We start from the raw sequence: 26,140 nt of genomic DNA, 5'->3' as shown, positions 1-26,140 counted from the left end.
TATTAGAGTCACAGGGAACTTTTTCCAATAAGTAGTTTTGTATTTTGTTGTTTTTAAAATGGTCCAACTTTTTGGTCTTCACCCATTAAGTAGGTTAGGTACTGAACCTTCGAAATCAATATATGATTCCAACAACCTTATGGCTTGTTTTCCCTTACACATCAAAGTACTTCCCATACAAAATCTAGTAGTTTATTGAAACTCAGTTGTCAAGTTGATCATGTAAATGTGTTTTTTTTGCCTTTTAAAATAATCCTTAAGCTTAAGATTCTATAAATAAATCATTTCAGAATGCTCCTCTGAAGAAGCAGCTTTTTAATAACCTTACTACAAATGAAAGTGGCTACTTAAACAGTAAAGCTTCAAGAATAAGTTCTATTCGCAAGGAAAAAGATTTGGTATAGTTTGATGAAAAACAAAGAAAACACTGCAATAAATGCTACAGACACTATCTTAACAACAATAACAAAAGGCATGATTTTCTTCACTGACTTTGATTTAGCCAATGCTAGCACTGTAGATCTGCTATCACTACAAGATCAAAATTATCACATCACCAATACAAAAATCTAATATAAATGTTAATAACTGGGAACTCAAAAACCAGTTTATAACATCTGTGCCTAAGAAGACAAAGTTAGTGAAGACCAAAGTCTGGATTTTTCCGTATTTGAAGACTTGGCCAATAGTTGAATCCAGCAGATGACAATAATGTAAAAATTGTAGATATATTAGGTCAAAATTCTTTGAAAGTGGCTCATCAGCTACAGAGTTAAGGGGTGTGATGCCATAGTAGATATGACTTGAATGATGAATCTTATGTTAATATTCATTTGGTGTCAGCAACTGTAAATGTGTTGATGTTACCACTAAAAATAGTTGTATTAAGAGATTAAAGGTTACTAATAAGGATAACAACATTAATGTAGATTGTGAACTAATAAGATTTCAAACTCTGTCCTGTGAAGAAAAGTGAACTTGATGAAATATGAATGAAACTGTTTTCGCCTAATCTAAAAGAGGGCAGGGGTGGCTGTCAACTTAGAAATTAAAAAGAAAAAGCCATCGACAGAAGATGCCATAGAAAACTCAAGGTTCTAATTTTGAAAACAGATGCTATTGAGAAACTGTCACATGTTATATGTTCAGCCACCAAATTATACATTAGTGAAACGTCAAATTTTTGATAGAAATAAATTTCAAAGCATTAGTAGGATACTGTTGGTCAGGCCAAGGATCGAAAGAATGGAAAAAGTGCAAGTACTCTGAGGCAGATACCCATAGACTGTTTTTTAGCTAAGATAAAAAGCGAGCTGGTCGCGATGACACAGATGACGTTATTCTAGTGAGTGATGATGAAACGGAGATGAGTAAGAACATAGGTGTAGCTGATGCTTTAAAGTGCGATCGTGGGGGTCGGGCTCTTTACAAGTTCGATTGGAAAGGCAATGAGTCGCCGCGGGCGGGGCGGGTGCAGTCAGTAAGACTGATACTATCTCTCCTAAGCGCCAAGATGTCAAACCTTCGAGCTCAGAAGCGGCGCGCGCCGTCACTCAGGGCGAAGAACGAAAGCATCAGTTCTCACTCTCCAAGGAAGAATGTTGAGGCTGTTCCGTTTAACATGGCAACGAAGAACAAAGTCTGGTCGCGCGTCTGGGTCCGCGAGAAGTGTACCTATCATAAAATCGTAGCAGGTAATTGACTTTTAACCATGTCTACCTTATCATATTTTTCCTACTTAGATAAATTGTACTTACAACATATTTAAACTTTACCTATCAGCTTTTGAAACAAACCGCAAGCATTTAATTATGACCCACTTCCCCACCATGTCGTAATGTGATAGGAAAAGGGTGGGTGTCGTGTCGCATCAGGAAGTCAAACAGCTGGCCAAATGATAATATATAAAATATATATACAATAAATCAACAATACAATAACTCTTTATTGCACACCAATACAGTAAACAGTACAGAGAAAACAAGTATATACATAGAGATTTTCTAAGGTAAGCAAATAGGCGGCCTTATCGCTTCAGAGCGATCTCTTCCAGGCACCTTTACAATGGACAAGAAATAAGGAATATCACATTTTAGCAGGTGGTGCAATTTACAGTAGATCAGAGCTGTATCAAGAATACATAAAATCACATACAATACATCATACACAACAAATCTAAACAGAATAGATAGGTAGATGGATCCATAACAACACAAAATAAGCTAACTATAACATTTATACGCAAGATATGAATAATAATGAAATATAATGCTAAATATATAAGATATTTAATAGTTTGTTTTACAAAGTAACATGTGATATAATGGTGGGATGCGCAGGTCTTAGGAAGGGGTATTAAGCATTCGCGCCCTAACCACTCATTGGACCCAACAAAGTTCAGTAGACAGGCGTTACAATTGACCACTCGTTTTTTCAGGAACGCAATTATGCTGTCGACGCTTTCTTTACGGGGATATACCAATGTGAAGCACTATTTTTTGACGCACTTCCATTCTGACCATTACTCGGTGCCTGAAGAAAAGTTTTAATAAATGTGTTATTGTTCCGAATCAAGGTAAAATTGAAAACCGAATTTACCCACGGCTTCGCACGCGTATAACTATTCGATCTGGTAGTTACATTGCAATTCCGCGATGTTACAAAATTCCCTAGGAATCCCAAATTTATATCGTTATCTTCATTGAGGGATTGGGAATATGGGGATAAAAAGTACCCTATGTGTTTATTCTAGAAGTCAGCTACCTATATACCAAATTTCATGACTCAAAGCCAGCTGTTGTTATTTCGAGATTTTTATCCCTATCCCGTGGGAATATCGGGATAAAAGTAGCCTATATGGTTAATCCAGGTATATATTACTGTATGCCAATTTCATGGAAATCCGTTCGGTTGTTTTTGCGTGAAGAGTACGAATATACCAAAACAAACATCCATATAGTGGGATAGTGGGACTAACAGTATTTAGTTAAGAGTCCGCAGCAAGCTTGATTCTCCATACAAATCGTAGTTACGTCCTTATTTTAAAATAACAAGTAGCATCATCATGATTTTTTGTAAATACAATGAGATAAGGCATATCTAGGCCTGAAATTAGTTTATGACTCTTGAAATGGTATTACAAAGAAAATAGAACGAGTACAAGTTTTGCATTTTAAGAGCCAAAAACCCTGTGCAGTTCGGTTAAATACTACGGCCAAAATATAGTTCAGATTGAAGTCAAAACCTATTTCGGCATCGACTAAACTATGTAGTTTCATAAGAAAAAGCATTTTTCCGAAATGATTTTGTGGTTTTCAAATGAGAACGAAACTACGAAAATCAGTAAAAAAACTATACATTTTTTATGCGAATCTGCAGCGAATCACTCTAGCGCGGGGGAACGGTACGGGGAGGGCGGTACGCGCCGCCCTTTGTCCTTGGTTTACGCTGGCCCTGCGTGTGCGTGCGTCGCTCGTTAGTAGTGACTCGTCAGCTGTGCGCGAGAGTTACGTAATATTATTTTGGTGAATTCTCTTCGTATCATAAACGCGATCTAACTACTTACGACTTGGACTGATAACGGATTTGATATTTCTTGGTGATACTGGTGGTGTGTGTGCACATACTGTTCGACGACCTTGGCTTTCTTATATGGACTTTGCATTTTTATGTTACAAAAATGGATAAACAGGGTAAGTACCTACCTAGATGCATTTTAGTCAATATTACCAAGTACTTATAAAAATGGGTCCATATATCGGCTCGCATACTGACAAACGATGATTTGGACAAAAAATAATTATGGTTTTACTAGAAAAGAGAAAAGAGTACCTATGCGAACTATGGCGCTCCCATAAAAATAATTATTAATGTTCTTGTTTCCAGAAGTGAAAAGATCATCGAAGACAAGATTATGGTTATCGGCTCGTAGGAAAAAAAAAGGACCGGCTCGTCATAAAAAAGAAAACATTAATCCTAATAGGTAAGTTATAACTAGGACAGTAGCGTAAGATTTTTCTTCCTTGTCCTCTATTACAAGCTTTTATTTAGTTTCACCTGTCCCGATATTTGTCTGTAATCAAATCTTGCATTCGACCAACTTCTAGCAGTCGGATTGACTTGAAATTTTGCATAATTATGTAAATTGCGTGACAATACAATAATCTGGTAGCTGACATCCTGGTAGTCCGGCCAGAATCGTCTCCGAAGGACGGAACTCTTCAACTGTTACAATGTTATCGACTTGTTTTTGGTATAGGTACAAAATAAATGTAGTTTGGGTAACAATGCTAGTAAAGTCGACAAAAAGTACAGTCAGCAAAAAAGCTTGTATTAAAAATGAATTTTCGTACTCGTACCTTTATTTATTATTTTTGTACGACGTAGGTACACCACACAAACTTGTTATTTCACTTATACAGGTCATAGCACTGTAATAGCACATTGTGTATTAGGGCGGTAAGTAAGGTATTACGAACGAAGTATTACCTCTGGTAGTCTCTGTTATTACTTTGACTAATGGCGACTGACGTCATTTCACCATGTATGTATTTTTCACATGTGCAGTACGCTTGGCACCGGAGAGCATGCCAGTGAGCAGTCTGATAGTGATAACAATACCGATCCTCCACCTCAACCTCTAAATTTAAGCAGGTTAGTGTTTTTATTATTATTTTTACTAGTTTACAATCTTTTATTTAACTTGCAATGTATGTACCTATGTACTCGTATGTATGTATGTGAGGCTCAAATCCTGCGAGTTGAATTTGACTCAGTTTCAGTGGTCGAATTGACTTGAAATTTGGTATACTTATGTGAATTGCGTGACAATACAATAATCTGGTAGCTGACATCCTGGTAGTCCGGCCAGGATCGTCTCCGCAGGACGGAATTCTTCAACGGTTAATGGCATCGACTTGAAATTTCGTATGATGTAGTTTAATAGGTAACAATGCTAGTAAAGTCGACAAAAAGTACAGTCAGCAAAAAAAAAAGCTTGAACAGATTTTTTTTTTACCAAAAACTTATTTCACAGCTACTTACGTTTTTCACTTGTAGTTTTATTTTCGCTCTTGACTGCAACTGCACTGAGACTAGTACCTACTCGTACCTATATTGACACGGCTATTAAAGATGATTTCAGTTTATTATCTTGATCGATGTACACCGCACTTCTGTTATTTCACTTATACAGGTCATAGCACTATAATATCCCATTGTTCATTAAGGGCGATAAGTAAGGTATTACGAACGAAGTATTACCTCTGGTAGTCTCTGTTATTACTTTGACTAATGGCGACTGACGTCATTTCACTATGTATGTATTTTTTACATGTGCAGTACGCTTGGCACCGGAGAGCATGCCAGTGAGCAGTCTGATAGTGATAACAATACCGATCCTCCGCCTCAATTTCAAAAATTTTAGCAGGTTGGTGTTTTTATTATATTTTTACAAGCTTTTACCTTGCAATAGTTGCAATGTATGTACCTATGAATGTATGTGCAGGTAAAATCTTGCGAGTTGAATTTGACCCACTTCTTCCACATTTGGTACGGAAAAGTAGTTTGGATGAAAATGCAAGTACAGTCAGCAAAAAGCTTGTATTAAAAATGTAGTCGCGCGCACAATATGGCACCGAAAATCGAAACGTATTTTTTGCATAGCGTCACCGGCGTTAGAAGTTTTCTGTAGTAGTGTACGCCTCATAATGCAGTATCAAATATTTTTATTTCACCGTATACTCTGATTTAACCTTGCATGGTATAAATATAACGTAACTTTTTTTTTCCTTTCAGAAATTTGAGTCCGAGTACTCCGTCCTCGACACCATCATTACAAATTGAACTTGATCATGATAGCAATGAGGAAGTCGTACGTAAAATGACAGGTCGACGAATTTTCAATGTTCAATATTTATTTGAACAAATGAAGGCTGTGGATCATAGTCCATTTAATTGCAGCTTTAAAGATATGGATTTTGTGAAGGAGTCGAGAATCGGATTCCAGTCAACTTTTCTTTTCAAATGCAAAATGTGTGGCAAAAAAGAAGCATTTAATAATGAAAAACTAGAGTCTAAAATTAATAAAAATGTTGTTCAAGCAGTCGTATGTTCGGGTAGTGGCTTTTCCCAATTAGATGAGCTTTGCGCTCATTTAGATATGCCATGTATAGCGGAGAAAACATTTGGGAAAGAGAATTTGTTGCTTGGGGATGTTTTAAAAGATATCTCTTTGAAGAGCATGTTTGAGGCAGGACTCGAAGAAAAACAAATGGCAATTGAAAAAGGAAACGTAGACGCTGATGGCGTTCCCTACATCACAGTAGTAGCGGACGCATCGTGGGGAAAAAGATCATATCGTACCAGCAATTATAATTCATTATCCGGGGTAGCGTGCATTATTGGGTATGAAACTAAAAAGGTTCTCTTTTTAGGAATACGGAATTCTTATTGCTCTGTATGCGCTGTTGCAAGTAATAAAAAGATTGAGGTCAAGAAACATAAATGTTTTAAAAACTGGTCTGGTAGCTCCACAGCAATGGAAGCCGACGGTGTAGTAGAAGGTTTTAAATGCAGCATAAATATGCATGGCTTGAAATACACCAAACTTATTGGTGATGGCGATAGCAGTGTCATGAGTGCTTTAAACGAAGCATTGCCATATGGCCACTCCACTGCTATACACAAAATAGAATGCAGTAATCATTTATTACGAAATTATTGCACTAAATTGAGAAATTTGACAAAAAAAACTGAAAATAAACAAGGACCTGTCCCTATTATCATGAGGAAATGCCTAAATGATAACATATTGCGACTACGAAAGGCAATTAAAGGAGCAATAGACTTTTCTTCGAAAATGGAAGGGAAAACTTTTACTGAGAAAGTAAATGAATTAAAAAAAGACCTACGAAACGGGCCTTGCCACGTTTTTGGTGAGCATGCCAACTGCAAAACATATTTTTGTAATGGCCCGAAACCAGGCGAAGAAAACTTCATAGGCCAAATGAAAGATTGTGGCTTGTGGTATGACATATACACCGCTATAAGTCCTATTTTAAACAATGCCGAAAGTCTCCTTATGGGGCAAACAAACAATATTGTTGAGCAGTTTAATGCACTAATCGCAAAATTTATAGGAGGCAAACGAATAAATTACTCCCTTCGTGGATCTTATGAGTCCCGTTGCTACGCAGCTGCTACAAAAAGAAACACCGGGAGTCTTGTAGCAACCATGAGTAAAGTATTAACAAAAAATGAAGAACTGGGGACTTACACGCAGAAGTATGAGAAGAGGCAGGCAGAAAAGGCGAAAAGAAAATCAAGCCAAGACAAAAAATCAAAACGAAGAAAACGTATCGCAGGACCCGATGAACATTACGGTGATATCGAAAAAGAACCAGATATGGAAGTTGAGCACTACGAAAAAAGAAAACAAGCACTCTTAGCAGACTTTTCAAAAAGTAAAATAGAACTTGAAAATATCCAAAAAGATACCGTTGGGCAGGCAACGAACCCTGAATGGATCAAACAACGAAAAATACGCCTTACTGCGTCAGTGTTTGGTCAAATATGTAAGAGAAGAGCTGCCACGTCGTGTAAAAATATTATAAAAACACTCTTATATAGCAATTTTAAAGGTAGCGATGCTACTAGATACGGCAATGAGAATGAGCCCATCGCTTTAAAAGAGACTGAAGCTGCACTAGGAGTGCAAGTATCACCTTGTGGGTTATACATCCTCGAGGAACACCAGTATTTAGGCGCGAGTCCCGACGGAGTCATAGACGAAGAAACAATTGTGGAGATCAAATGCCCAGCTTCGGCGGCAAATATGACGCCAACAGAAGCTATTTTAAAGAAAAAAATTACTTTCTGTGTGTTGGACGAAAGTGATCCTCAGAAAATAAAACTGAAGCAAAATCACAACTACTTTTATCAAGTACAAGGTCAGTTAAATATTACAAAAAAAAGATACTGTATCTTCGTGGTGTGGACTCCAAAAGGCATATTATTCGAAAAAATCGAAAAGGATACAGGATTCTGGGAGAGCATATTAAATAAATTGAGAAAATTTTACATGGAATGCATACTACCTGAAATTATAGATCCGCGTCTACCTAGAAAGTTACCGATACGAGAGAGTTCTTAAAAATAAGCGAATTTTCATACTTGTATGTATTAAAAAATAAAACACAATATTGTATGACTTTTTTTATTTTATTCAATACACCCAATCTTCAATGTGTCCAATCAAGTTGATGTTGTAGTCTATAGATATTATACTTTTCACTTCTCATGCTCGTAAAGTTCGTTTTTATGCTGAGATTAAGCGACATAAAATGACTTTTTATGCTCTAGTGCATAAAATAAAATCTTTGTCTAAGACCAAGCTAATCAGGTGTCAACCAGCCACAAACAGAAAGTTTTTAACTTTTTTATTTATTTATATAAAACTAAAAATTAACCAAATCAATCAAAATAAATCAATAAAATAAAAAAATAGAATTATGTATATAGTAATTCATGAAAAATAAAAGAAACATAGTAAGTGAACCATTGTTTCCACTGTTGCTATTTCCTCGAATTAATCGAAGTAAAAAGCAGTGTAAAACTCGAGCATTAAACCCATTTTTCCCTCGACGTGTCTATCCACCCTCGCCGTACCGGAACGAACGTCTTAAAATCGTAAACGTCGTAAAATGGCTCGTTTTATGCTCTTGTTGTACAATCGACTATTTCACTTCTCATGCTCGTAAAGTGCGTGTTCATGCTGCATCTAGGCAACATACAATAACTTTTTATGCTCTAGTGCATAAAGTAGAATCTTCGTCTAAGGTCAAGGCAATCAAGGTGTGAAACCACAAACAAAAGAGTTTCTACATATTTTTTTATTTTTTTACACCTAAAAATCAATCAAATCGATGAAAATAAATCAATAAAACTAATATAGTAAAGCATGAAAAATAAAAGGTACAAAATAAGTGAACATTTATTTTTACTATTGCTATTTCATTTCTTCGCAAGCGAAGTGAAAAGCAGAGTGTAAAACTCTAGCATTGAGCCCATTTTCCCCTCGACGTTTCTATCCACCCTCGCCGTGGCTCGGGTGGCTATATGAACGTCTCGGGTAAAATTGCTCGTTTTATGCTTTTGTTGTACAATATACTATTTCATCACACTTGCTCGTAAACAGTGTCGTAAGCTGCAGGCTAACTTGGTTGCAGTCCTTAATAAAACCTAAGGGCCTTTTTTTGGCGTTATGAGTTGTTGCGCGTACTAATACTGCTGCGCGCGCAGGTTCTGCACGACTAGCAGGAGGACCTCGTGCACGCATGTCAGGCACATGCTGCGGGAGGCGGAGGGCGGCTGGTAGCTGGCGCTGCCAAGAACTGCACCAGCGGTATCGGCAATTTTTGTAACAATAATATTTTTCTTTTACACATATACAATTTTACTCGCAAATGTGATGAAAACATTGTAAGTCGCACGGGCGGTACTATAATTATGAACATCGACCTAGTCCTCAGTCTTTGACTTTGAGCTTCTAATACTCTCGTTCGTAATTTCTTATTAACCGCCCTTAAGACATAATGTACTATTACGCCACACCTGGCCATAATGTGAGTTTTACCGCCCGCTATGCGTATGGTAAAACCCACTTTCTGGCAAGGTGAAGACGTAAAATTGTGTACTCACCATGGGCAGTAAAAAAGTTTTACAGCGTAATGTGTAGTGTAATGTACATTTACGTTTTTGGAACGCCAAATAATATCCTAGCCGGTAGCTGCCCTCCCGCGCTGTATATATTATAATCTTGGTCTGGAGATGTTCTACTGTTATATTCTACTTAGATACTGCAATAATTTCACCATTGTATGAAGATATTTTACTGCAATATTGTTACTGTGACATGTCTCTAGCTCCGCCTTCCCGCTAGCGCGCTCTTGCTTTCTTTCTAGCGCCCTGTCTTACTCTAGGTGAAACAACAACATTTTAAAGCGTTAGCGCGTGATCTCAACGCGGAGTTGAGCGCTACTTGCTGCGGACTCTTAATGACCCGGCAACTCGCGTTCGCTGCACAATGGTTACCTGGCTGCATAAATAGTGAGTTAGGAGTCGCTCACGGATCAGTTTTAGAAAGAAAGAAAGAGAATGAGCAGCCGTGTTGGCCCAGTGCTTTGACCTCTGGGTTCTTAAACAGAGGATCGTGGGTGCAAACCCGGGCTTGCACCTCTTGAATTTTTTCGAAATTTATAATAAATTCATGTGCGCATTAAGATTTTAAATTTACTTCGAGCTTTAGGGTGAAGTAAAATATCGTGAGGAAACTTGCGCAAACCTATGACGCATTTCAATGGTATGTGTGAAATTCCCAATCCGCACTGGGCCCGAGTGGGAATTACAACTTAAGGGTGAAATCCCCGCCTTCTAGTCAACCTATGAAAGGAAGCCGGTAGTTTCTATATACTCAAAACTGAAGGTGTTGTAAAGTATTTATTTTGTGGTTTCAGGTGACTTGTGCGTATCACGGCTAGGGGTGAACCCGAAGTGCATTCACGTCTTGACGTTAGACAACACCATTAGGATAGAGGGGGATGAAGTCACGGCGGTCGACGCTAACCAGTAAGTATATACTACCTTCAAGTAGTTCCTGTACTTAACTTCAAGGTGCTAATAAACGTATCACTTGTAACAGAACATTGAGCATTGCTGTTTTTAAATTTCTCGAAATGAGCAACGAATAGAGCTAAGCATTGAGCCAAATATTGCTACGAACATATATTGGATCATTCTAGTAGGCAATGCTGTGTAGTAAATGCTCGTCAAAAGTTTATTAATACACGATGATTTCGGACGGATGCTCGGCAAAAAGCTCGAAGCAAATTTACCGTCGTTTCGTTTGAAGGCGCATTAGAAGTGAATGCTCATAATGTGAATGATAAAAACTTATTTTTATCCATTCCAGGATGACAAACGTTCTCTACCAAATATCGTCAAAATCGGTTCAGCGGTTTAACAGACGGACAGACAGTTGGTTTTGGATTTAAAATTAGTAATTGTGCATCAAGGGATATACAATCATGGAAACGTGACAAGTTGGGACCTTTCTTTAATCAATATCGCCATGATTTATTTGGCAGATGTATGGAATGTCAATATGACACCAGTAGTATAAAAGTTCCACCGTGGTACGCGATTCAGTTTCTTTGAATTTACTTGTAGAAAAATAATGTTCCCTTTCAGTTGTCCAGGCGCAGTTATGTTGATATTCGCCCTGTCCATCGGAAAGACGGTGCTCCACACTGGCGATTTTCGGGCGAACCCCGCGATGGAGTCCTACCCTTTATTCTGGAACACAGACATACACACCATCTACCTTGATACCACGTGAGTTAACGTTCATCATCATGTATCTTCTCATTTCTGATTAGATTCCGTAGAGAAACTCCGAGCATAGCCCTCTCCATAACTCGCGGAGCAACTCTGAGTCTGTTTATATGGCCTATTAGTAAAGCGCGCCTCGGGTCCATATATGTTATCACTAGACCCCGTTATCGCGTTATCGGAGGTGCAATTTGGTAGCTTGACATTCTTAGGGATGGGTAACAGGGTTTTCTTACTAGGCCGATAGGACTACGTTATTTTGAGGTATTAAGTTTCAAGAATTCTAAAGTTTCTTATTTTTTGCCTGTGGGTACAGTCGTACCTATGAAGCTTATTGTAGCGTTTTGTGTCATTTTTGTTGCCTGCATTTTCAGCAATTTGAAGATTTGTGGTTGTTATTTTTTTATTTGAATAAATCTCGCAAAATAAATTTAAAGTTAAAAATAATTATGGCATCATATCTAGGATAGCCTGTGGAGTATGTAAACCAAATTTGTGTCATTTTCGTCCAGTGCAAACTGTTATATGGACAGTATGTAAAAATGGTGTGAAAAAAAAAATTACAGTTTATGAAATATTTATTTCCTATTTCAGATTACTTACATACGCCTATAAAAAAAAGTTGTGCCAAATTAGACCACGATATTTTAAGATTTTAAATTATTTTGTTTTCTTAACCTACAAACGCTTCAAAAAAATATTATAGTCATTAGAGTTCACATATTTTATATCATAAATGCATGATAAATCGACATTGTAAATTTGTGTCATTTTCGCCCACGATATTTAAAATAATAAAACATAAACACAAATGGTTGCGGTCGAAACGGGCCGCGCGGTCAAGCGGCGGGGGCGACGGGGGGCATAAGCACGCAAACACGTTCGTTCGGTACGATTTCATCTATGGGAAGCATTCATATTAGATAATACAAGTATTGTCGTCGCATGGAAGTAGGCAATTGCTGGCTGAGTATGAGTATTAAACGAACGAACTTGCGAGTCCGTTTAACTATACAAAGCCAGCAATTGCTATTCCAGCCGAGACTAATATAAACATTTTCTCAAAATGTATTACGATATTTAATTTTATATCAAAACTGCAGGTGTATTTTTCCTCTGAAAACACCACGAGCTGTTTCACACACATTAAAAAAAGTCCGAGGTTCTAACAAAATAACTGATACCTAATGGGTAGGTATCAGTTGTTTTGTTATTTTGATTTGCTAGATGTTTTTTTTTTTTTTCTGGAACCAGATTGAATTGGCTGTAGGTACAGCAGGGCTACTGCGAAACTCGAAACTCGAAGTTCGTATCGTACTGTCCCTTTCGCTCTCGTATTAAATACTGTAAGTGTCAGAGGGACCGCACGACACGAACTTCAAGTTTCGAGTTTCGTAATAGCCCTGACTTGTGCCAACTTAGATATTACCGTGACCAAGTTTGAGACTTGATAATAATAAAATTTAAATGCGACATTGTTGTCGAGTATAGCGATCCTGCAATGTTTTTAACTCTTTCATTTTTTTCGCTGGCCTTAAACTATGCACTTCGCCTATTATATAACTTAATGAGTATTGAATTGACTGACTTTTATCTCCGCTACGTAATGAACAAATTGCATAACTTTCTTTTTTTGCATACTCTGAATGTAGTACCTATTCAAATAATGAAGTATGTAAATAATAGGTACATTAATTTAAGAATCAAAAAGGCTGATAGTTATATATAAAAAAGGTTGCCTGGAAGCTTAGAGCAACCCGGGCGGAAGGGAGTAGCCATTCGACGCGTTCCCCTCTGTCAAAGTACAAGCCCAATTGGGCATACGAATTTTATAAAACAAGGCGCGCTCGGATTTCAAACTACTAGACTGAATCGAGAAGCGCGAGTGAACGCGGCGGTGCTAAAAATAACGAATTGTTCAGTTTCCTGCTGTAAAAAGAGATCTGGGACATCAAGCTTGCAAAATTATGGTGTTACATTTCACATGGAAGTAAATTGTTATCGTATTATTGCTATTTAATTACATTTAAACAACAAAGACGTACATTTTGTCGGATTCGTTTACCAACATCGAGTCCTAGCGGTACAAATTTCGGATCAGTCAAGCGATAAATCGCATAAGCGATAAAGCGATGACTTAATGATGTTACTGTCAATGTGTTAGTTTGGAGTCATCTGTAAACGAATTATTAGTGTATTGTTGGATTATTTATGTGTTAACGTCGTCATTACAGTCAGTTGGCAGTTTTGTTTTTGCATCTAAGTAAGCCGAACTGCACTTGTATGCACATTTCCCCCGCAACAAACGCCAGAACTATTTTAAAGGTAATCTACCGCTAAGGCTGCTCCCTTCCGAAGAAGCCCGCGTTGCTCTAAGCCTGGAAGAGATCGCTCTTAAGCGATAAGGCCGCCTGTTGTTAACCCTTGTAATTTTCATTCTGTGTACCTGTTCTGTATCGCTTACTATTTTTGGTGTACAATAAAGAGTCATTGTATTGTATTGTATTTTATGTAAAAATTTAGAAATGGTATGTTCATAGTATCAAACAGCAGAAAGCACCTAAATTTAGGACATTCGACAAAACTAATGTCAACTTTAACTAATTGGCATTAAGTTCGAAAATTCTAATGATCGAAATTTGACGTGGATCCTGCTTATGACGCTAAAGTCGGATTTGTATTTATCTGTCGTGTCGTGTCGTGACGCATATATGTAGTTAATTTAAACCGATATCTATATCTATAAGTATCCCAAATTTAAGCTAATGCTACCCAGCCGTTAAAGCATGATTGAGTAACAAACATCAAGATATACAAACTTTCGCATATATAATATTAGTAGGATGTGATCTAGCCCCTAAGCTCCTTCTCTCTCACTCGAACTTAAAGGAAGATGGATATCTTGTATGGTCAAGGAGTGTGCCCAGCTCTAAAACCTGGCTATCGCGTCACTGCATATCTCTAAAATAGCAGCGCTTAGCGTCAACAATCCTACCGGTGTGAAGTTAGCGGCCAAAAGTTAGCTGCCGATTATAACCCAACCAAATTAAGAAGTTTGTTATTATTTGCATTTGTGTGTTCATAAAAGTGACAAAAACACGATAACTAGCTTATATTCAGGGAGAAGTATTCAACCTGAACGTCTGGTGAAGCAAGAAAATTATTGCCAGCTACACCATATGAAAAAAAACACCAACATGGAAATGAGAACCTCTTCAAATCTTTCCATAAAATAACACTGGACACTAAAAGCTTTCTATAAAAGCTGCAACTGTTAACTAACCTCATCTAGTCTAGGAACCACATCCGATTTGGAAACGGGAACTCTCCGGTTTTTTGTGGCATGTTATTACGCACGCTGAGAGCTTTCGATCAACGCTTCAAATGTCCAGTAACCTCGTTTCGTTTTGATGAAAAGGTAGAATTAAAGTTAGCGGCCGAAAAAAAAACAACTAAAATAAAAATAAACATTGATTGGAAAACGCCTTCCTCCTAGATATTATATTAATATCTGGAAAGATATTATATATTAATATGATTATGCATTTCAAAAGCTTCGATCAAATGCGAAACTACCCATAACCAACATCTAGTACGGGAGCTACGCCCGAATAAAAGTAGGGGGCCGAAAATGTATGCAGTAATATGAAAAAACGACCAACTTGGAAATGCGAACTTCTTTAAATCTTTCCATATTATAATACTGAATACTAAAAGCTTTCGATACAAGCTGCAAGAGTTTAGTAACCTTATCTAGTTTAGGAGCCACACCCGATTTGAAAAAAAGCGGCGTATTTCTTTTTGTAATAAAATGTAAATAACAATATGTTGGAAATGCGAACCTCTCCAGTTTTTTCTGGCATATTATTACGCACGCTGAGAGCTTTCGATGAATGCTTCAAATGTCCACTAATCTCGTTTTGTTTTGAAGAAAAGGTAGAATTAAAGTTAGCGACCGAAAAAAAAAACTAAACAATTTGAAAACGCGTTTCATCCAGAAATTTTAATAAGATGATTATGCATTTAAAAAGCTTTCAATCAAATCCGAAACTGCCCATAACCAACGTCTAGTACGGGAACTACGCCCGAATAAAAGTAGGCGTAGTGCGTAATAATATGCCAGAAAAAACTGAAGAGGTTCGCATTTCTAACAAGTTGTTATTCTCATTTTATTACAAAAAAAAAACGCCAGTTTCTTTAAATCGGGTGTGGCTCCTAAACTAGATGAGGTTAGTAAATTCTTGCAGCTTTGTATCCCGTATTATAATATGGAAAGACTTAAAGAGGTTCCCATTTCCAAGTTGGTCGTTTTGTCATATTACTGCAAAATTTTCGGCCGCCTACTTTTATTCGGGCGTAACTCCCGTACTAGGCTTTGGTTATGGGCAGTTTCAGATTTGATGGAAATATTTTCAAATGCATAATCGTATTAATAAAATATCTGGAAGGAACACGTTATCTAATCAATGTTTATTTTTATTTTTGTTGTGATTATTTTCGGCCGCTAACTTTAATTCTACCTTTTCTTCAAAACTAAAATGAGGTTACTGGACACTTGAAGCGTTGATCGAAAGCTCTCAACGTGCGTAATAACATGCCACAAAATACTGGAGAGGTTCGTATTTGCTATTTGCAACATGTCGTTTTTCTCATTTTATAAAAAAAAATACACCGCTTTCATTAAATCGGGCGTGGCTCCTAGACTAGTTGAGGTTAGTTAGCAGTTGCAGCTTTAGTAGAAGCATTTAGTATCCAGTGTTATTTTATGGAAAGACCTGAAGAGGTTCGCATTTCCATGTTGGTGTTTTTTTTTTCATTTTAGTTTCGAAGTTTTATATGCTGCTTGTTTTAATCTGGTGTAGCTGGCAATAATTCTCTTTCTTCACCAGACGTTCAGGTTGAATACTTGTCCCTAAATATAAACTAGTTTGTGTCATACTAACTACTAAATATAAACTAGTTTGTATCATATATCAACTAGTGTGTGTGTTTTTGTCAGTCTTATGACCTCACAAATGCAAATAATAACTCAAAACTTCTTAATTGGGTTGGGTTATAATCGGCCGCTAACTTTTGGCCGCTTACTTCACACCGGTATCTGGTAGTAACATCTTGGTAAAGCAGCCAGGAGCGTCTCCTCAGAAGGGAACTCCTCAGTGATTAATGACATCGATTTGAAATTTGGTGCGGAAGTGTTGTTAAGATAACAATGAAATTACAGTCAACCAAAAGTAATCAGCAAAAAAAACTAAAACTTATTAGGTAGGTATCTCGTAAAAATTGCCATCGGATAGGCATAAAATCTCGAAATGACAAGCGCTAGATTTAAATTCATAAAATTTTGCACAGCTGTTTTTAATACAAAGTCAATGATAACTATGATGTAATTTTTGGGATTACCCATGAGAATTCAGTAAAATCTCGGAATCAATTAAACTGTCAGATTACGCGTGCGAAGCCGCGGGTAATATAAACAAACGAACGCTGCCAGCCGGCGCCCAAGCACCCGATGTACTCTTCCCCGCGCTCGCCATTCGCGCGAAGTACGTTTCGTGGTAGTTTTTTTTTTTCAAATAATGAGAATCCGTGGATGAAAATGACACAAATTATGAATAGTGTTTTTTTACACCGTTAATAATCAAAACACGTAAACTCTAACAACTTGAATTTTCTTTTGTGGGTTTTACAGGGTATTGTATTAAAAAAAAAAATATCTATAAATATCGTGGATGAATTTGACACAAAATATTTTGGATAACAGATATCGGTATTTTAAAACGTCTGACATCTTTTTAACAAACTGTAATATTCTTTTAGAGTTAGTTGGGCGACATGTTAGGTACTGGTTAAAAATCAGGATTCCCGTGGATGGATATGACACAAAATGCCTAGGTACATCAGTTACTGCTCAGATATTAATAAGAAAGTAAAATTTTCGTCTTTAATTTTTTTTTCGTCAAATACTAATGGAAAACACTAATACCTAAATTTCTACTTATGCAGGCACCCAAAATGACACAATTTTTTGTATTAGGTTGGGCAAACGCTCCGGAAGCTATATGCGAAAAAGAAACAACTTTAATATTTTTGAAGCCTCAAAACGTAGTCCTACGGGTCTATACAGTCTAAGTCTTTAATTAAACGTGTTTATTTTGTGTTTATTAAAAAAATAGAAATATATTACGAGACATATTTCTTAAAATGAATAGAGCTAAGATATATTGGGTTTAATTAAACTTATTTTTATCCATAAAAATTAAAAATGTTAATACATATTCACTTTCTAATTAGTCCTGTTTTACAAAATAAACAGGTTTAATAAAAGTTTTACTGTCATTATGGTAAAGAAAAAATATCGACATTTAGTTAGTATTTTAAAATATTTTTTACCCATCCGTAAGACTATCAAGGTGGGCGTTTCCAAAAAAAATGTACCCTTTCCTTTTTATACATGTATTTACATGCCATGCCGTTCAAAATCAAAATGTTTGTTCTAAGTAGGCTGCAAAGGTCACTTTTACCTTACCATACATTTTTATTTTACATACCATTATAGGCGCGGCTTCGTTCCTGTGGAAAAGTAAAAAAATGGCTAGCTCGTTCCCGTGGAAATTTCGGAAATTTCAAAGCCTAGTTTTAAGTCTTCTAACTCCAGTGGTTTAGGCTGTGCGTTTCTTGTCAGTCAATCACATTACTCTTTTACAGGTATGATTGCTATTAAAACGGGATTGTCATAGACCCGTGATCAAAAATTCTTACCAACGTTAAAGCAGCGTTTCCACCAATAATGTGCGAGGATGTATAGCGAGGGATGTGTTTTTCATTAACCAATAGAAACGCTTTATTTACCTCGCCCCGCTCCGCTTAGCTGTTTCCACCAGAGATGTGCTGTGCGAGGATGTGTAAATGAAGCGTTTCTATTGGTTGATGAAAAAATTGATGTTTTAGGTACTGCAACTCTCGCTACGACTTCCCAACGCAAGACCAGAGCTTAGAGATGGCGCTATCTCTGCTTCGACAAAAGAAAATGGCGCTTGAAAAAGTCGGCAAGAAGTTCTCTTCGGTTCTGATCGTTTGCGGAACGTATACCATAGGTAAGTGTTTATTAAAAGTGAGTGAGGAAGAGAGAGCGAGATACACTGCCACATTCCTATTATTTTTCTTACTAACTTTTATTTCACTTACGTTTGTCGTGTTTTAAAAAGCTTATATTAACGCATTCACTGCCACCTGACTTCCACAGGTGGCACCGACACACATGTGCGTTCAAAATGTATGAATAATTATAACAGCGGCACTGGATGAAGTTCCGAAAACGCATATGTGCGTCGGTGGCAGTGAATGTGTTAATGCCACTCATTTTTGCGTCAGGAATATTTATTTTTGACAATAACCCAAGTCTAACTTGCAATGTTTTTGACCTTTTCAGGCAAAGAAAAGTTCTTCCTCGGCATGGCGCGGCGCGTAGGGTGTTCTGTGTGGGCGTGCCCAGAGAAGGACAAGGTTCTACAGGCGGTGGAGGGGCGCAGCTTCAGCCACGCGCCGGCGCAGTCCTGCCAGCTGCACGTCGTGCCTATGCGAGACCTCAGCATCGATGTAAGTGCCGGGATTACAGATGTGCAATTTGCGGAAAGTTTCCGAAAAGTTGGAAAAGTTCTCGGAAATTTTCACAACATATGTAGGAAATTTAAATTTGATAAACGGAAAGTTTCAATCCCCGTATAAAATTGTGAGAAATTTCCGAAATTTTCCTATATAAAAAAACGGCAATTTAGGAAAGTTTCCTTTGGCACAACAGTAGCCAGGATACATAGAAATGGGGTTTTTTGCTCCTATAAACCAATAATTCCAGAGAAATCTCAGATAAAAGAACTGTTTCATTTAAAACCGAAAGTTTAAATTTCATTTTTTAAGTGGGAAAATGAGTGTCACCTGACGAGAAGCAATCGCCGCTGCCTATAGACAACCGCAACACGAGGTGTATCACAAGTGCGTTGCCGGCTCTTTGAGAGAAGCTTAAGATCCCTAAGTGGAAGCTAGTTCCATAATTTAGTTAAGGTTCGATTAGTTGGGAAATCAAAAAATGCGATTAATATTTTTTTTTTACAGAAACTTAAGAGCTATTTGGAGAGTTTGCATGGCACGTTCACGGAGGTGGTAGCGTTCAAGCCGAGCGGTTGGGGAGAATGGAAAGAATTCCACCGTCGAGAAGGACAATGTTACCATACACGGTTAGTATCACAAATGGGTACAGTCGCCATCAAATATTTCGGAGCGGCCAAGGTGGCCAATAATATCGGCACATACACTATTATTATGGTATTAGAGTTCATGTATCGATATTTTTGACCACCTTGGCCGCTCTGAAATATCTGATCGCGACTGTACCTATCTAATTTCACACATTGATGAACTTTATTGACATTATTAACAAGATATTGACTTGAATTTTAGTACGGATAAATACTCGTAATTTGTTTGTAATGTAATAAATCCCTTGTTTGCGATTTCGGATTTTTCATCCAAAAAAGTTGCTTATTCATCAGCAATCAAAAAAAATATATATGTGCCCAAAGTGATTTTCATGATTACCAATTTTAGACGGAGAAGCGATTTATGTTAAAAAAAACGAAAAATTCAATGATTCGAAAACCTACCAATTTTAGACGGAGAAGCGATTTATGTTAAAAAAAACGAAAAATTCAATGATTCGAAAACCACTACTTAACGCATTCACTCCCACCGACACACATATGCGTTTTCGGAACTTGCCCAGTGCCGCTGTCATAATTATTCATACATTTTGAACGCACCTGTGGAAGTCAGGTGGCAGTGAATGCGTTAAGTAGACCTGTTTGGTCAAAATGATTGTAAATTAGCTCCAGTATAAACTCCTTATAAGAATAGGTCGAATTGCCAATCACTCCGTATTTATTATTTATGATTATCCGTTATTTAGAAACCCACAGCAGAACGATCGCATAATTAATTTCGTCAAACAGTTTAATATTTGCACACCAGCATGCAGGTTGAATACGCACGGAATGTTAGAAATAAGACCTTTGTAAAAAAAAAGAATGAATAAAGAGATAGCTAATATGAATGTGATGAAACAAGTTGACAAGGCTACAAGTCGCTTTCTTTATTTTTCAGGCATTCCATACAGCGAACATTCTAGTTTCTCTGAATTGGTTCGGTTCGTGAATTTCCTAAAGCCGAAGCAGGTCGTGCCCACAGTTGGTATTTCTGGAGGCATTAAGGCTGTTCAGGTAATAACAACTATTAGCTTAGCCTAATCTTAAGCCGAGTTTAGACTTGCAAGAAAAATCGTTCGAATACACGGAGACGGCATCACATTTATCCGTCAAATAAATTAATCAATGGATTGTGAAACAGCCCCTTACACTTACACAAAGTTATGATCGACGAGGTTTAGGTTATCGTCTAGCATTTATAATATTGGTAGAATAACTACGAATAAATAATAAGTCAGGAAGCGTAACTCAGAACAAATTACATACAAAAAGTGGCCATACTTTAAACCATGATTCAAATACGAATCATTTACGAGGTTGCAAAAAGACGTGCTTGTTGATTGGTTAAAATTCAGAAAAAAAGCAGGGATTGGTTTGCGCGCGTGATGCAATGTCAGATGCACGAAAAATGACGCGCAGAAACCGGTTTTTAAGCCCCGCCTACTAGGACAGTTTCTTTCTTATTAAATTACGTACGCAGTTACAATTCCTCATTACAGTCACAGCTCATAACAGTCACCCGACCAGCACCGCCTCTCCTCGAGCGGTTAGTAATCTTCGTATGGATTTGTATGGGTATGCGCTCACTACATCAACTCAGTAGCGTCACCGGATCGCCTCACTCGTGAGGTTGCCACGCGCGAACGGCGAGTGGACCACTCGGTCACAGGCCGCTGCTCGCCGCCATAGTGGTTACTAGGAAATTCATGGACCACGCGAGGTCCACTCGTGGCACCCTCGAGTCTGGTGCCGGGTGGCTCTAATGAGCTGTGAGCTTTATTATTTATTCGTAGTAGAATAACTACCGTATTTAACTAGTGTCCTACTTTTTGAACTTCATCCAAATAACAGCTCTGGCAGTCTTTCGCTATAAGGACATTGTTTCGATTCCCCTTTTTGCGTAGAGGGTAGAGTGGCACAACTGCAATGAGGGCTATCGCGTATGAATTCGCCGCTAGAGGCGCTAGTGTAGCGTGAGGTCTCCGAAATGTCAAATCTCATAGATTTTGGGTGAGCTTTTTTTTTTTTTTTCTTTTTTTTTTTATACGACTGGATGGCAAACGAGCAAGTGGGTCTCCTGATGGTAAGAGATCACCACCGCCCATAAACATCTGCAAACCAGGAGAATTGCAGATGCGTTGCCAACCTAGAGGCCTAAGATGGGATACCTCAAGTGCCAGTAATTTCACCGGCTGTCTTACTCTCCACGCCGAAACACAACAGTGCAAGCACTGCTGCTTCGCGGCAGGATTAGCGAGCAAGATGGTGGTAGCAATCCGGGCGGACCTTGCACAAGGTCCTACCACCTGCTACGTGGGTTTATATATAATTAGAATAATTTTGTGAATATTTTGCAATATCTGAAATTAATTATGGCAAATATGCGTTCTGGGGCAATGAATGTCTGTGTTTTGAGACAGTTTTGTCTTTCGGAAACCTTTGTCCTCCCTTTTTTCCGAACAAAACGGGGACTATGCAACACTGTGGCATGCTCGATATTTTTATGGTACGGCTTTAAGGTGTATTAAATATGATTTTAATCTAAACTTGTTTTCACGCCCGTAATAATAGACTTTGAAAGCCATACTTAAAAACCTCACGCGACAGTGCGCCATCTAGTGAGACAAAAAACGATAGCCCTCATTGTCGAGTTCTTGCGTACTGTATTATTGTTTTTTTTTTTAGAAATACTTTCCGTGTCCACTCGTCTGCAAGGAGGAAATCGGGAGCCAGAGCAAGGTGACAGATTACTACAGCATACAGAATAGACAGCAAATGTCGGCCGTCACCTGATTTTAAGGTATCTATACCACGGAGTACAGATTTAGTGAATAATCTGTATTTTCTTGGAAACGTTTGTATTTGTCATGCTACTAGACTGTACTTGCATTGTCGTCCAAACTACATTTCCGTACCAAAGTTTAAATCGATGCCATTAACAAAATTGAGAAGTTCCGTCCTGCGCAGATGATCCTGGCTGAACCACCAGGGTAATGTCAATAATCTGACATATTGTCACCTATAAACTATAAATACACATTGTCACCAGATTTACATAAGTAAGTCAATCAGACCGCTGGAAGTATGTCAAATTTAACTTGCAAGATTTGACCAGAACATAAATAGGTACATTGCAATTTAAATAAAAGCTTGTATTGTAATAAATAAACAGGAATTTCACGTCATAAATGTGACTGTCGTTTTCCATTGATTCTGTACGCATCTTCTGATGCAAATAAATAATGTGTGTATTTTGTATTGTTTCAGGGTACTCGATTCAAAGTAATTATATTCGAAACAGTATTACGTAAGTTGCCATAACGACTGTGATTCTTTATATTGTTTTAGCATTTAATAGTTTTTATAAAATGTTGTATATGATTCTTATTAAAAAAAAGTTTTCAGTAACTTGTTTTATTAGTGCGCTATGTTAAGCATCAAGTTACTTAATGATCGCCCAATATTAACTTACCACTGAAACAGGCAATTTTATGAGTCTAGCCATATTAACGTATTCACTTCCACCTGACTTCCACAGGTGCCACCGACGCACACATGATGTATGAATAATTATGACAGCGGCACTGTGTGATGTTCCGAAAACGCATATATGCGTCGGTGGCAGTGAATGCGTTAACCAGTAAAAGTATCAATCATACACACAGAGATGTCATAAATTTTCGGATTTATAATATCAGTAGCACAGTGGTTATCATTTTAACCCTTTATAAGGCCCATTTATTGGAGCATACTACCACAGAATTAAAAGCAGCTATCGAATACATCCCTTCTTAACCGTGGTCCGGTTGTGTAGTCCGGCCAGCCGGACTGTGGAAAATTTCTTTTTTCGATTGTCCGGTGGCGATACTGTTCGGTTGGTTGTACATCTGTACACTGTACCTTGGTCCGGTAATATCGCCACCGAACAATCGAAAAGTACAAATTTTCCATAGTCCGGCTGGCGAACGCGAACAAATCCCCCATAATGTTCTCACAATCATAATGATCCTGTGGCACAAAAGTACACTGCCAAAATATACAATCGACATAACGTGTAATGGTTAAATTGTCTCGAGGCCTAAACGACACAATACATATAAATATGTCTGATCCTGACAGAGGCACCAAATGTTTGTGAAAATGTTAGTCAAGCACATACGCAAGATATTGTGAACGTTATGCGGAAAGCAATAATTTTCATTCATTCTACAGTTTCAAATGTGCTAGGTGCACCAAATTATGCTTAAATTAAAGATTTAAAAGTTACTTACAAGTTGTAAATTTTTTTTTAAGTTCAATCTCACCAATTTATTTTACCTACGTAATTTAGAAATGCTAGGCTCAAACACGTGAGAAGTTAAAACCTAAAAGCCAGACCCTCGTCGACGCTCGAGCGTGACGAGCAAGGCGGGTCGTGCGGCGTGCAGCGTTCATGTTAAACACAACTTTTATCTTTGAATAATTATACATACTTCACTACAAGAGTGACACTCGAGCAAAAAGATTACATTCTGCATTTATTACAAGTGGTTAAGATTTTCCATGGTCCGGTTGACCGGACAGCTGAAAATTATTTCTTTTCCTTGGAGCGGTTAACCGTATCACGGAAAAAATAATTTTTCCACAGTCCGGCTGGCCGGACTACACAACCGGACCACGGTTAAGAAGGAATACATACCTGGCAAAGAATATTTTTAAAGCTAGTTGTATTTTCAATAATTACAATGGAAGTTGTGACGTATTATGAAAGCAATAAGGTTCAGTTTCCAACTCCATGCAAGTGGTCGCTAAATCGCCTCTACGTTATTAAGGGTTAAATTCAAATGTTACAATTTTGCTAGGTAGTCCTTTAATCCTTAAAAAGGTAGAGGGATTTAGCGACCATGCATTGACTAGGAAATTCAACCTTATTGTTTTTGTTATAAGTTACAATATCCATTGTAATTATTGAAAATACTACTAGCTTTTAAAATATTCTTTGTCAGGTATGTATTCGATAGCTGCTTTTGATTCTGTGGTTACTACCAATAAATGGGGCCTTATTAAAGGTTAATATCCAATGGGTTAAAATAATTAAAAAGTTGGCTGTTTAAAATAGTGGTCTAATTTTCGTGCATTTATTATTTTTGGTGGTAAAAAGTAATTTAATTGTGCAAAATTTTATAATATTTGGTGATTCTTTACGTAACTACCCAATTTTACACATTATTGGCATAAATTACATCTCAGGAGCGAATCGAATTAACCTTTTATTACTTTAACTATTCATAAATCACTGAATGTTCAATTAATAGCACCTCACTCTTCAATAAATTTCCTTTTCGATGAAATTACAGCTTTCAGCGCCTTTGCAGGCCAGCATTCGTTTCATGACGTGGTTATACCAGGCTTTGAGGGCTGGGAAAGTTTCGTCTACGATGTTAACTAGCTCGTATGGGTCGCTTTCGATGTTGTAGATTTCGATGAAATTCTGAAAAATATTTAATTTAAATGAGTATAAATGCTTCTTTATCTCGAGTGGTTGGTAGCTGGAGCAGTACCCCATCACTCTATACTTATTACTTATAATGGAGTTTTCTCCCCGCTATTGGCTCTGTGCACGACATCAGCGCCACCTAGCGTCCGCAGTTTTGTTGGCTCTAAGGCTCTGACGTTTTGAAATTTCATCGCGACTGTGACAAAAATCAAAAATATCACGTATTCATTTATAATACACAATTACTGTGATACAGTGATTTGGGTGGACAAAGGGTTGTGATTTAATTTTGGGTCATTAAAATTAAATGAGGCAAGTAAAATTTATTAAAAAAGTGTTTTATTTTGGTTATGTCAGGGTTTTATTACTTCATGTTTAGTTTTACTTTTACTGTAAAACAAAAAGATAAAGCTGCTTTAATGGTTTCTTAAATTAATAGTAAATATATAAATTGTTCTTGTATCGCTAGTAATTTAATATGGTTTTCAAATCGAAATGAGTATCATTTTGAAGATCGGGTTTGTGAGTATCACTCCAATATCAAATTTCAGCTACAAACCGTTTCAAAAGGAAAATTGTTGGTATCTGCTGGACATGTCCGGGATGTAGAGGAATTAAGAACAAAACAGGGACAGTGTTCAATCATTTTTTTTAGGGTTTCCAGAGCGAGGTTTGCATTACATTGCTTGTGCCAGAACTCACTGGAAATTTCCATTGTATATAAGTTAGTCTCACGTAAAGAGAAACAATGTGTGGGTATGCGCAATATTTTGTCTATAAGAATGACTTACCTCACGATCGCGGAACTCGCAATATTTGTAGTTAGCGTTCTTTCCAATATGTCGGATACATGCGTATGTATTGTTAGTAGAGTCTTGGCACTTGCAGATGTACAATTGATTGCATTCCTAGAACAAAACAAATTGGTACTAACTATTGCTATTGGTACTGGTGGTAGTTGGTACAGCGAACCGATTTTTTAAAATGACGTTCGGATTTTAAGCTGAATTTACAATACGAC

The 26,140-nt window shown here is 37.4% G+C and overlaps 2 protein-coding genes and 1 long non-coding RNA gene across 4 annotated transcripts in view; 1 reads left to right on the top strand and 2 right to left on the bottom strand.

Moving 5' to 3' along the window:
* Positions 1-26,140, bottom strand: part of LOC141431128 (vacuole membrane protein 1-like) — an 82,343-nt gene that overhangs the window by 44,790 nt on the left and 11,413 nt on the right. The window lies entirely within an intron of this gene.
* On the top strand, positions 1,367-23,047 carry LOC141431386 (DNA cross-link repair 1A protein-like). The gene is given in 10 exon segments (XM_074092556.1): positions 1,367-1,694; positions 10,515-10,626; positions 11,248-11,391; positions 18,337-18,482; positions 18,818-18,984; positions 19,498-19,569; positions 19,571-19,619; positions 20,542-20,657; positions 22,329-22,443; positions 22,911-23,047. Coding segments are annotated over 9 exon segments (1,242 nt in total). The 3' UTR covers positions 22,437-22,443; positions 22,911-23,047.
* On the bottom strand, positions 24,730-26,023 carry LOC141431129 (uncharacterized). Its single transcript, XR_012451700.1, has 2 exons — positions 25,911-26,023; positions 24,730-25,113 (listed from the first exon to the last, which is right to left on the bottom strand). It is a non-coding gene; the product is annotated as an uncharacterized lncRNA (long non-coding RNA).

The sequence above is a fragment of the Choristoneura fumiferana genome, chromosome 9 (assembly GCF_025370935.1).
Source record: "Choristoneura fumiferana chromosome 9, NRCan_CFum_1, whole genome shotgun sequence".
NCBI classification, from domain to species: Eukaryota; Metazoa; Arthropoda; class Insecta; order Lepidoptera; family Tortricidae; genus Choristoneura; species Choristoneura fumiferana.
This window is presented reverse-complemented; position numbering and strand designations above follow the sequence as displayed.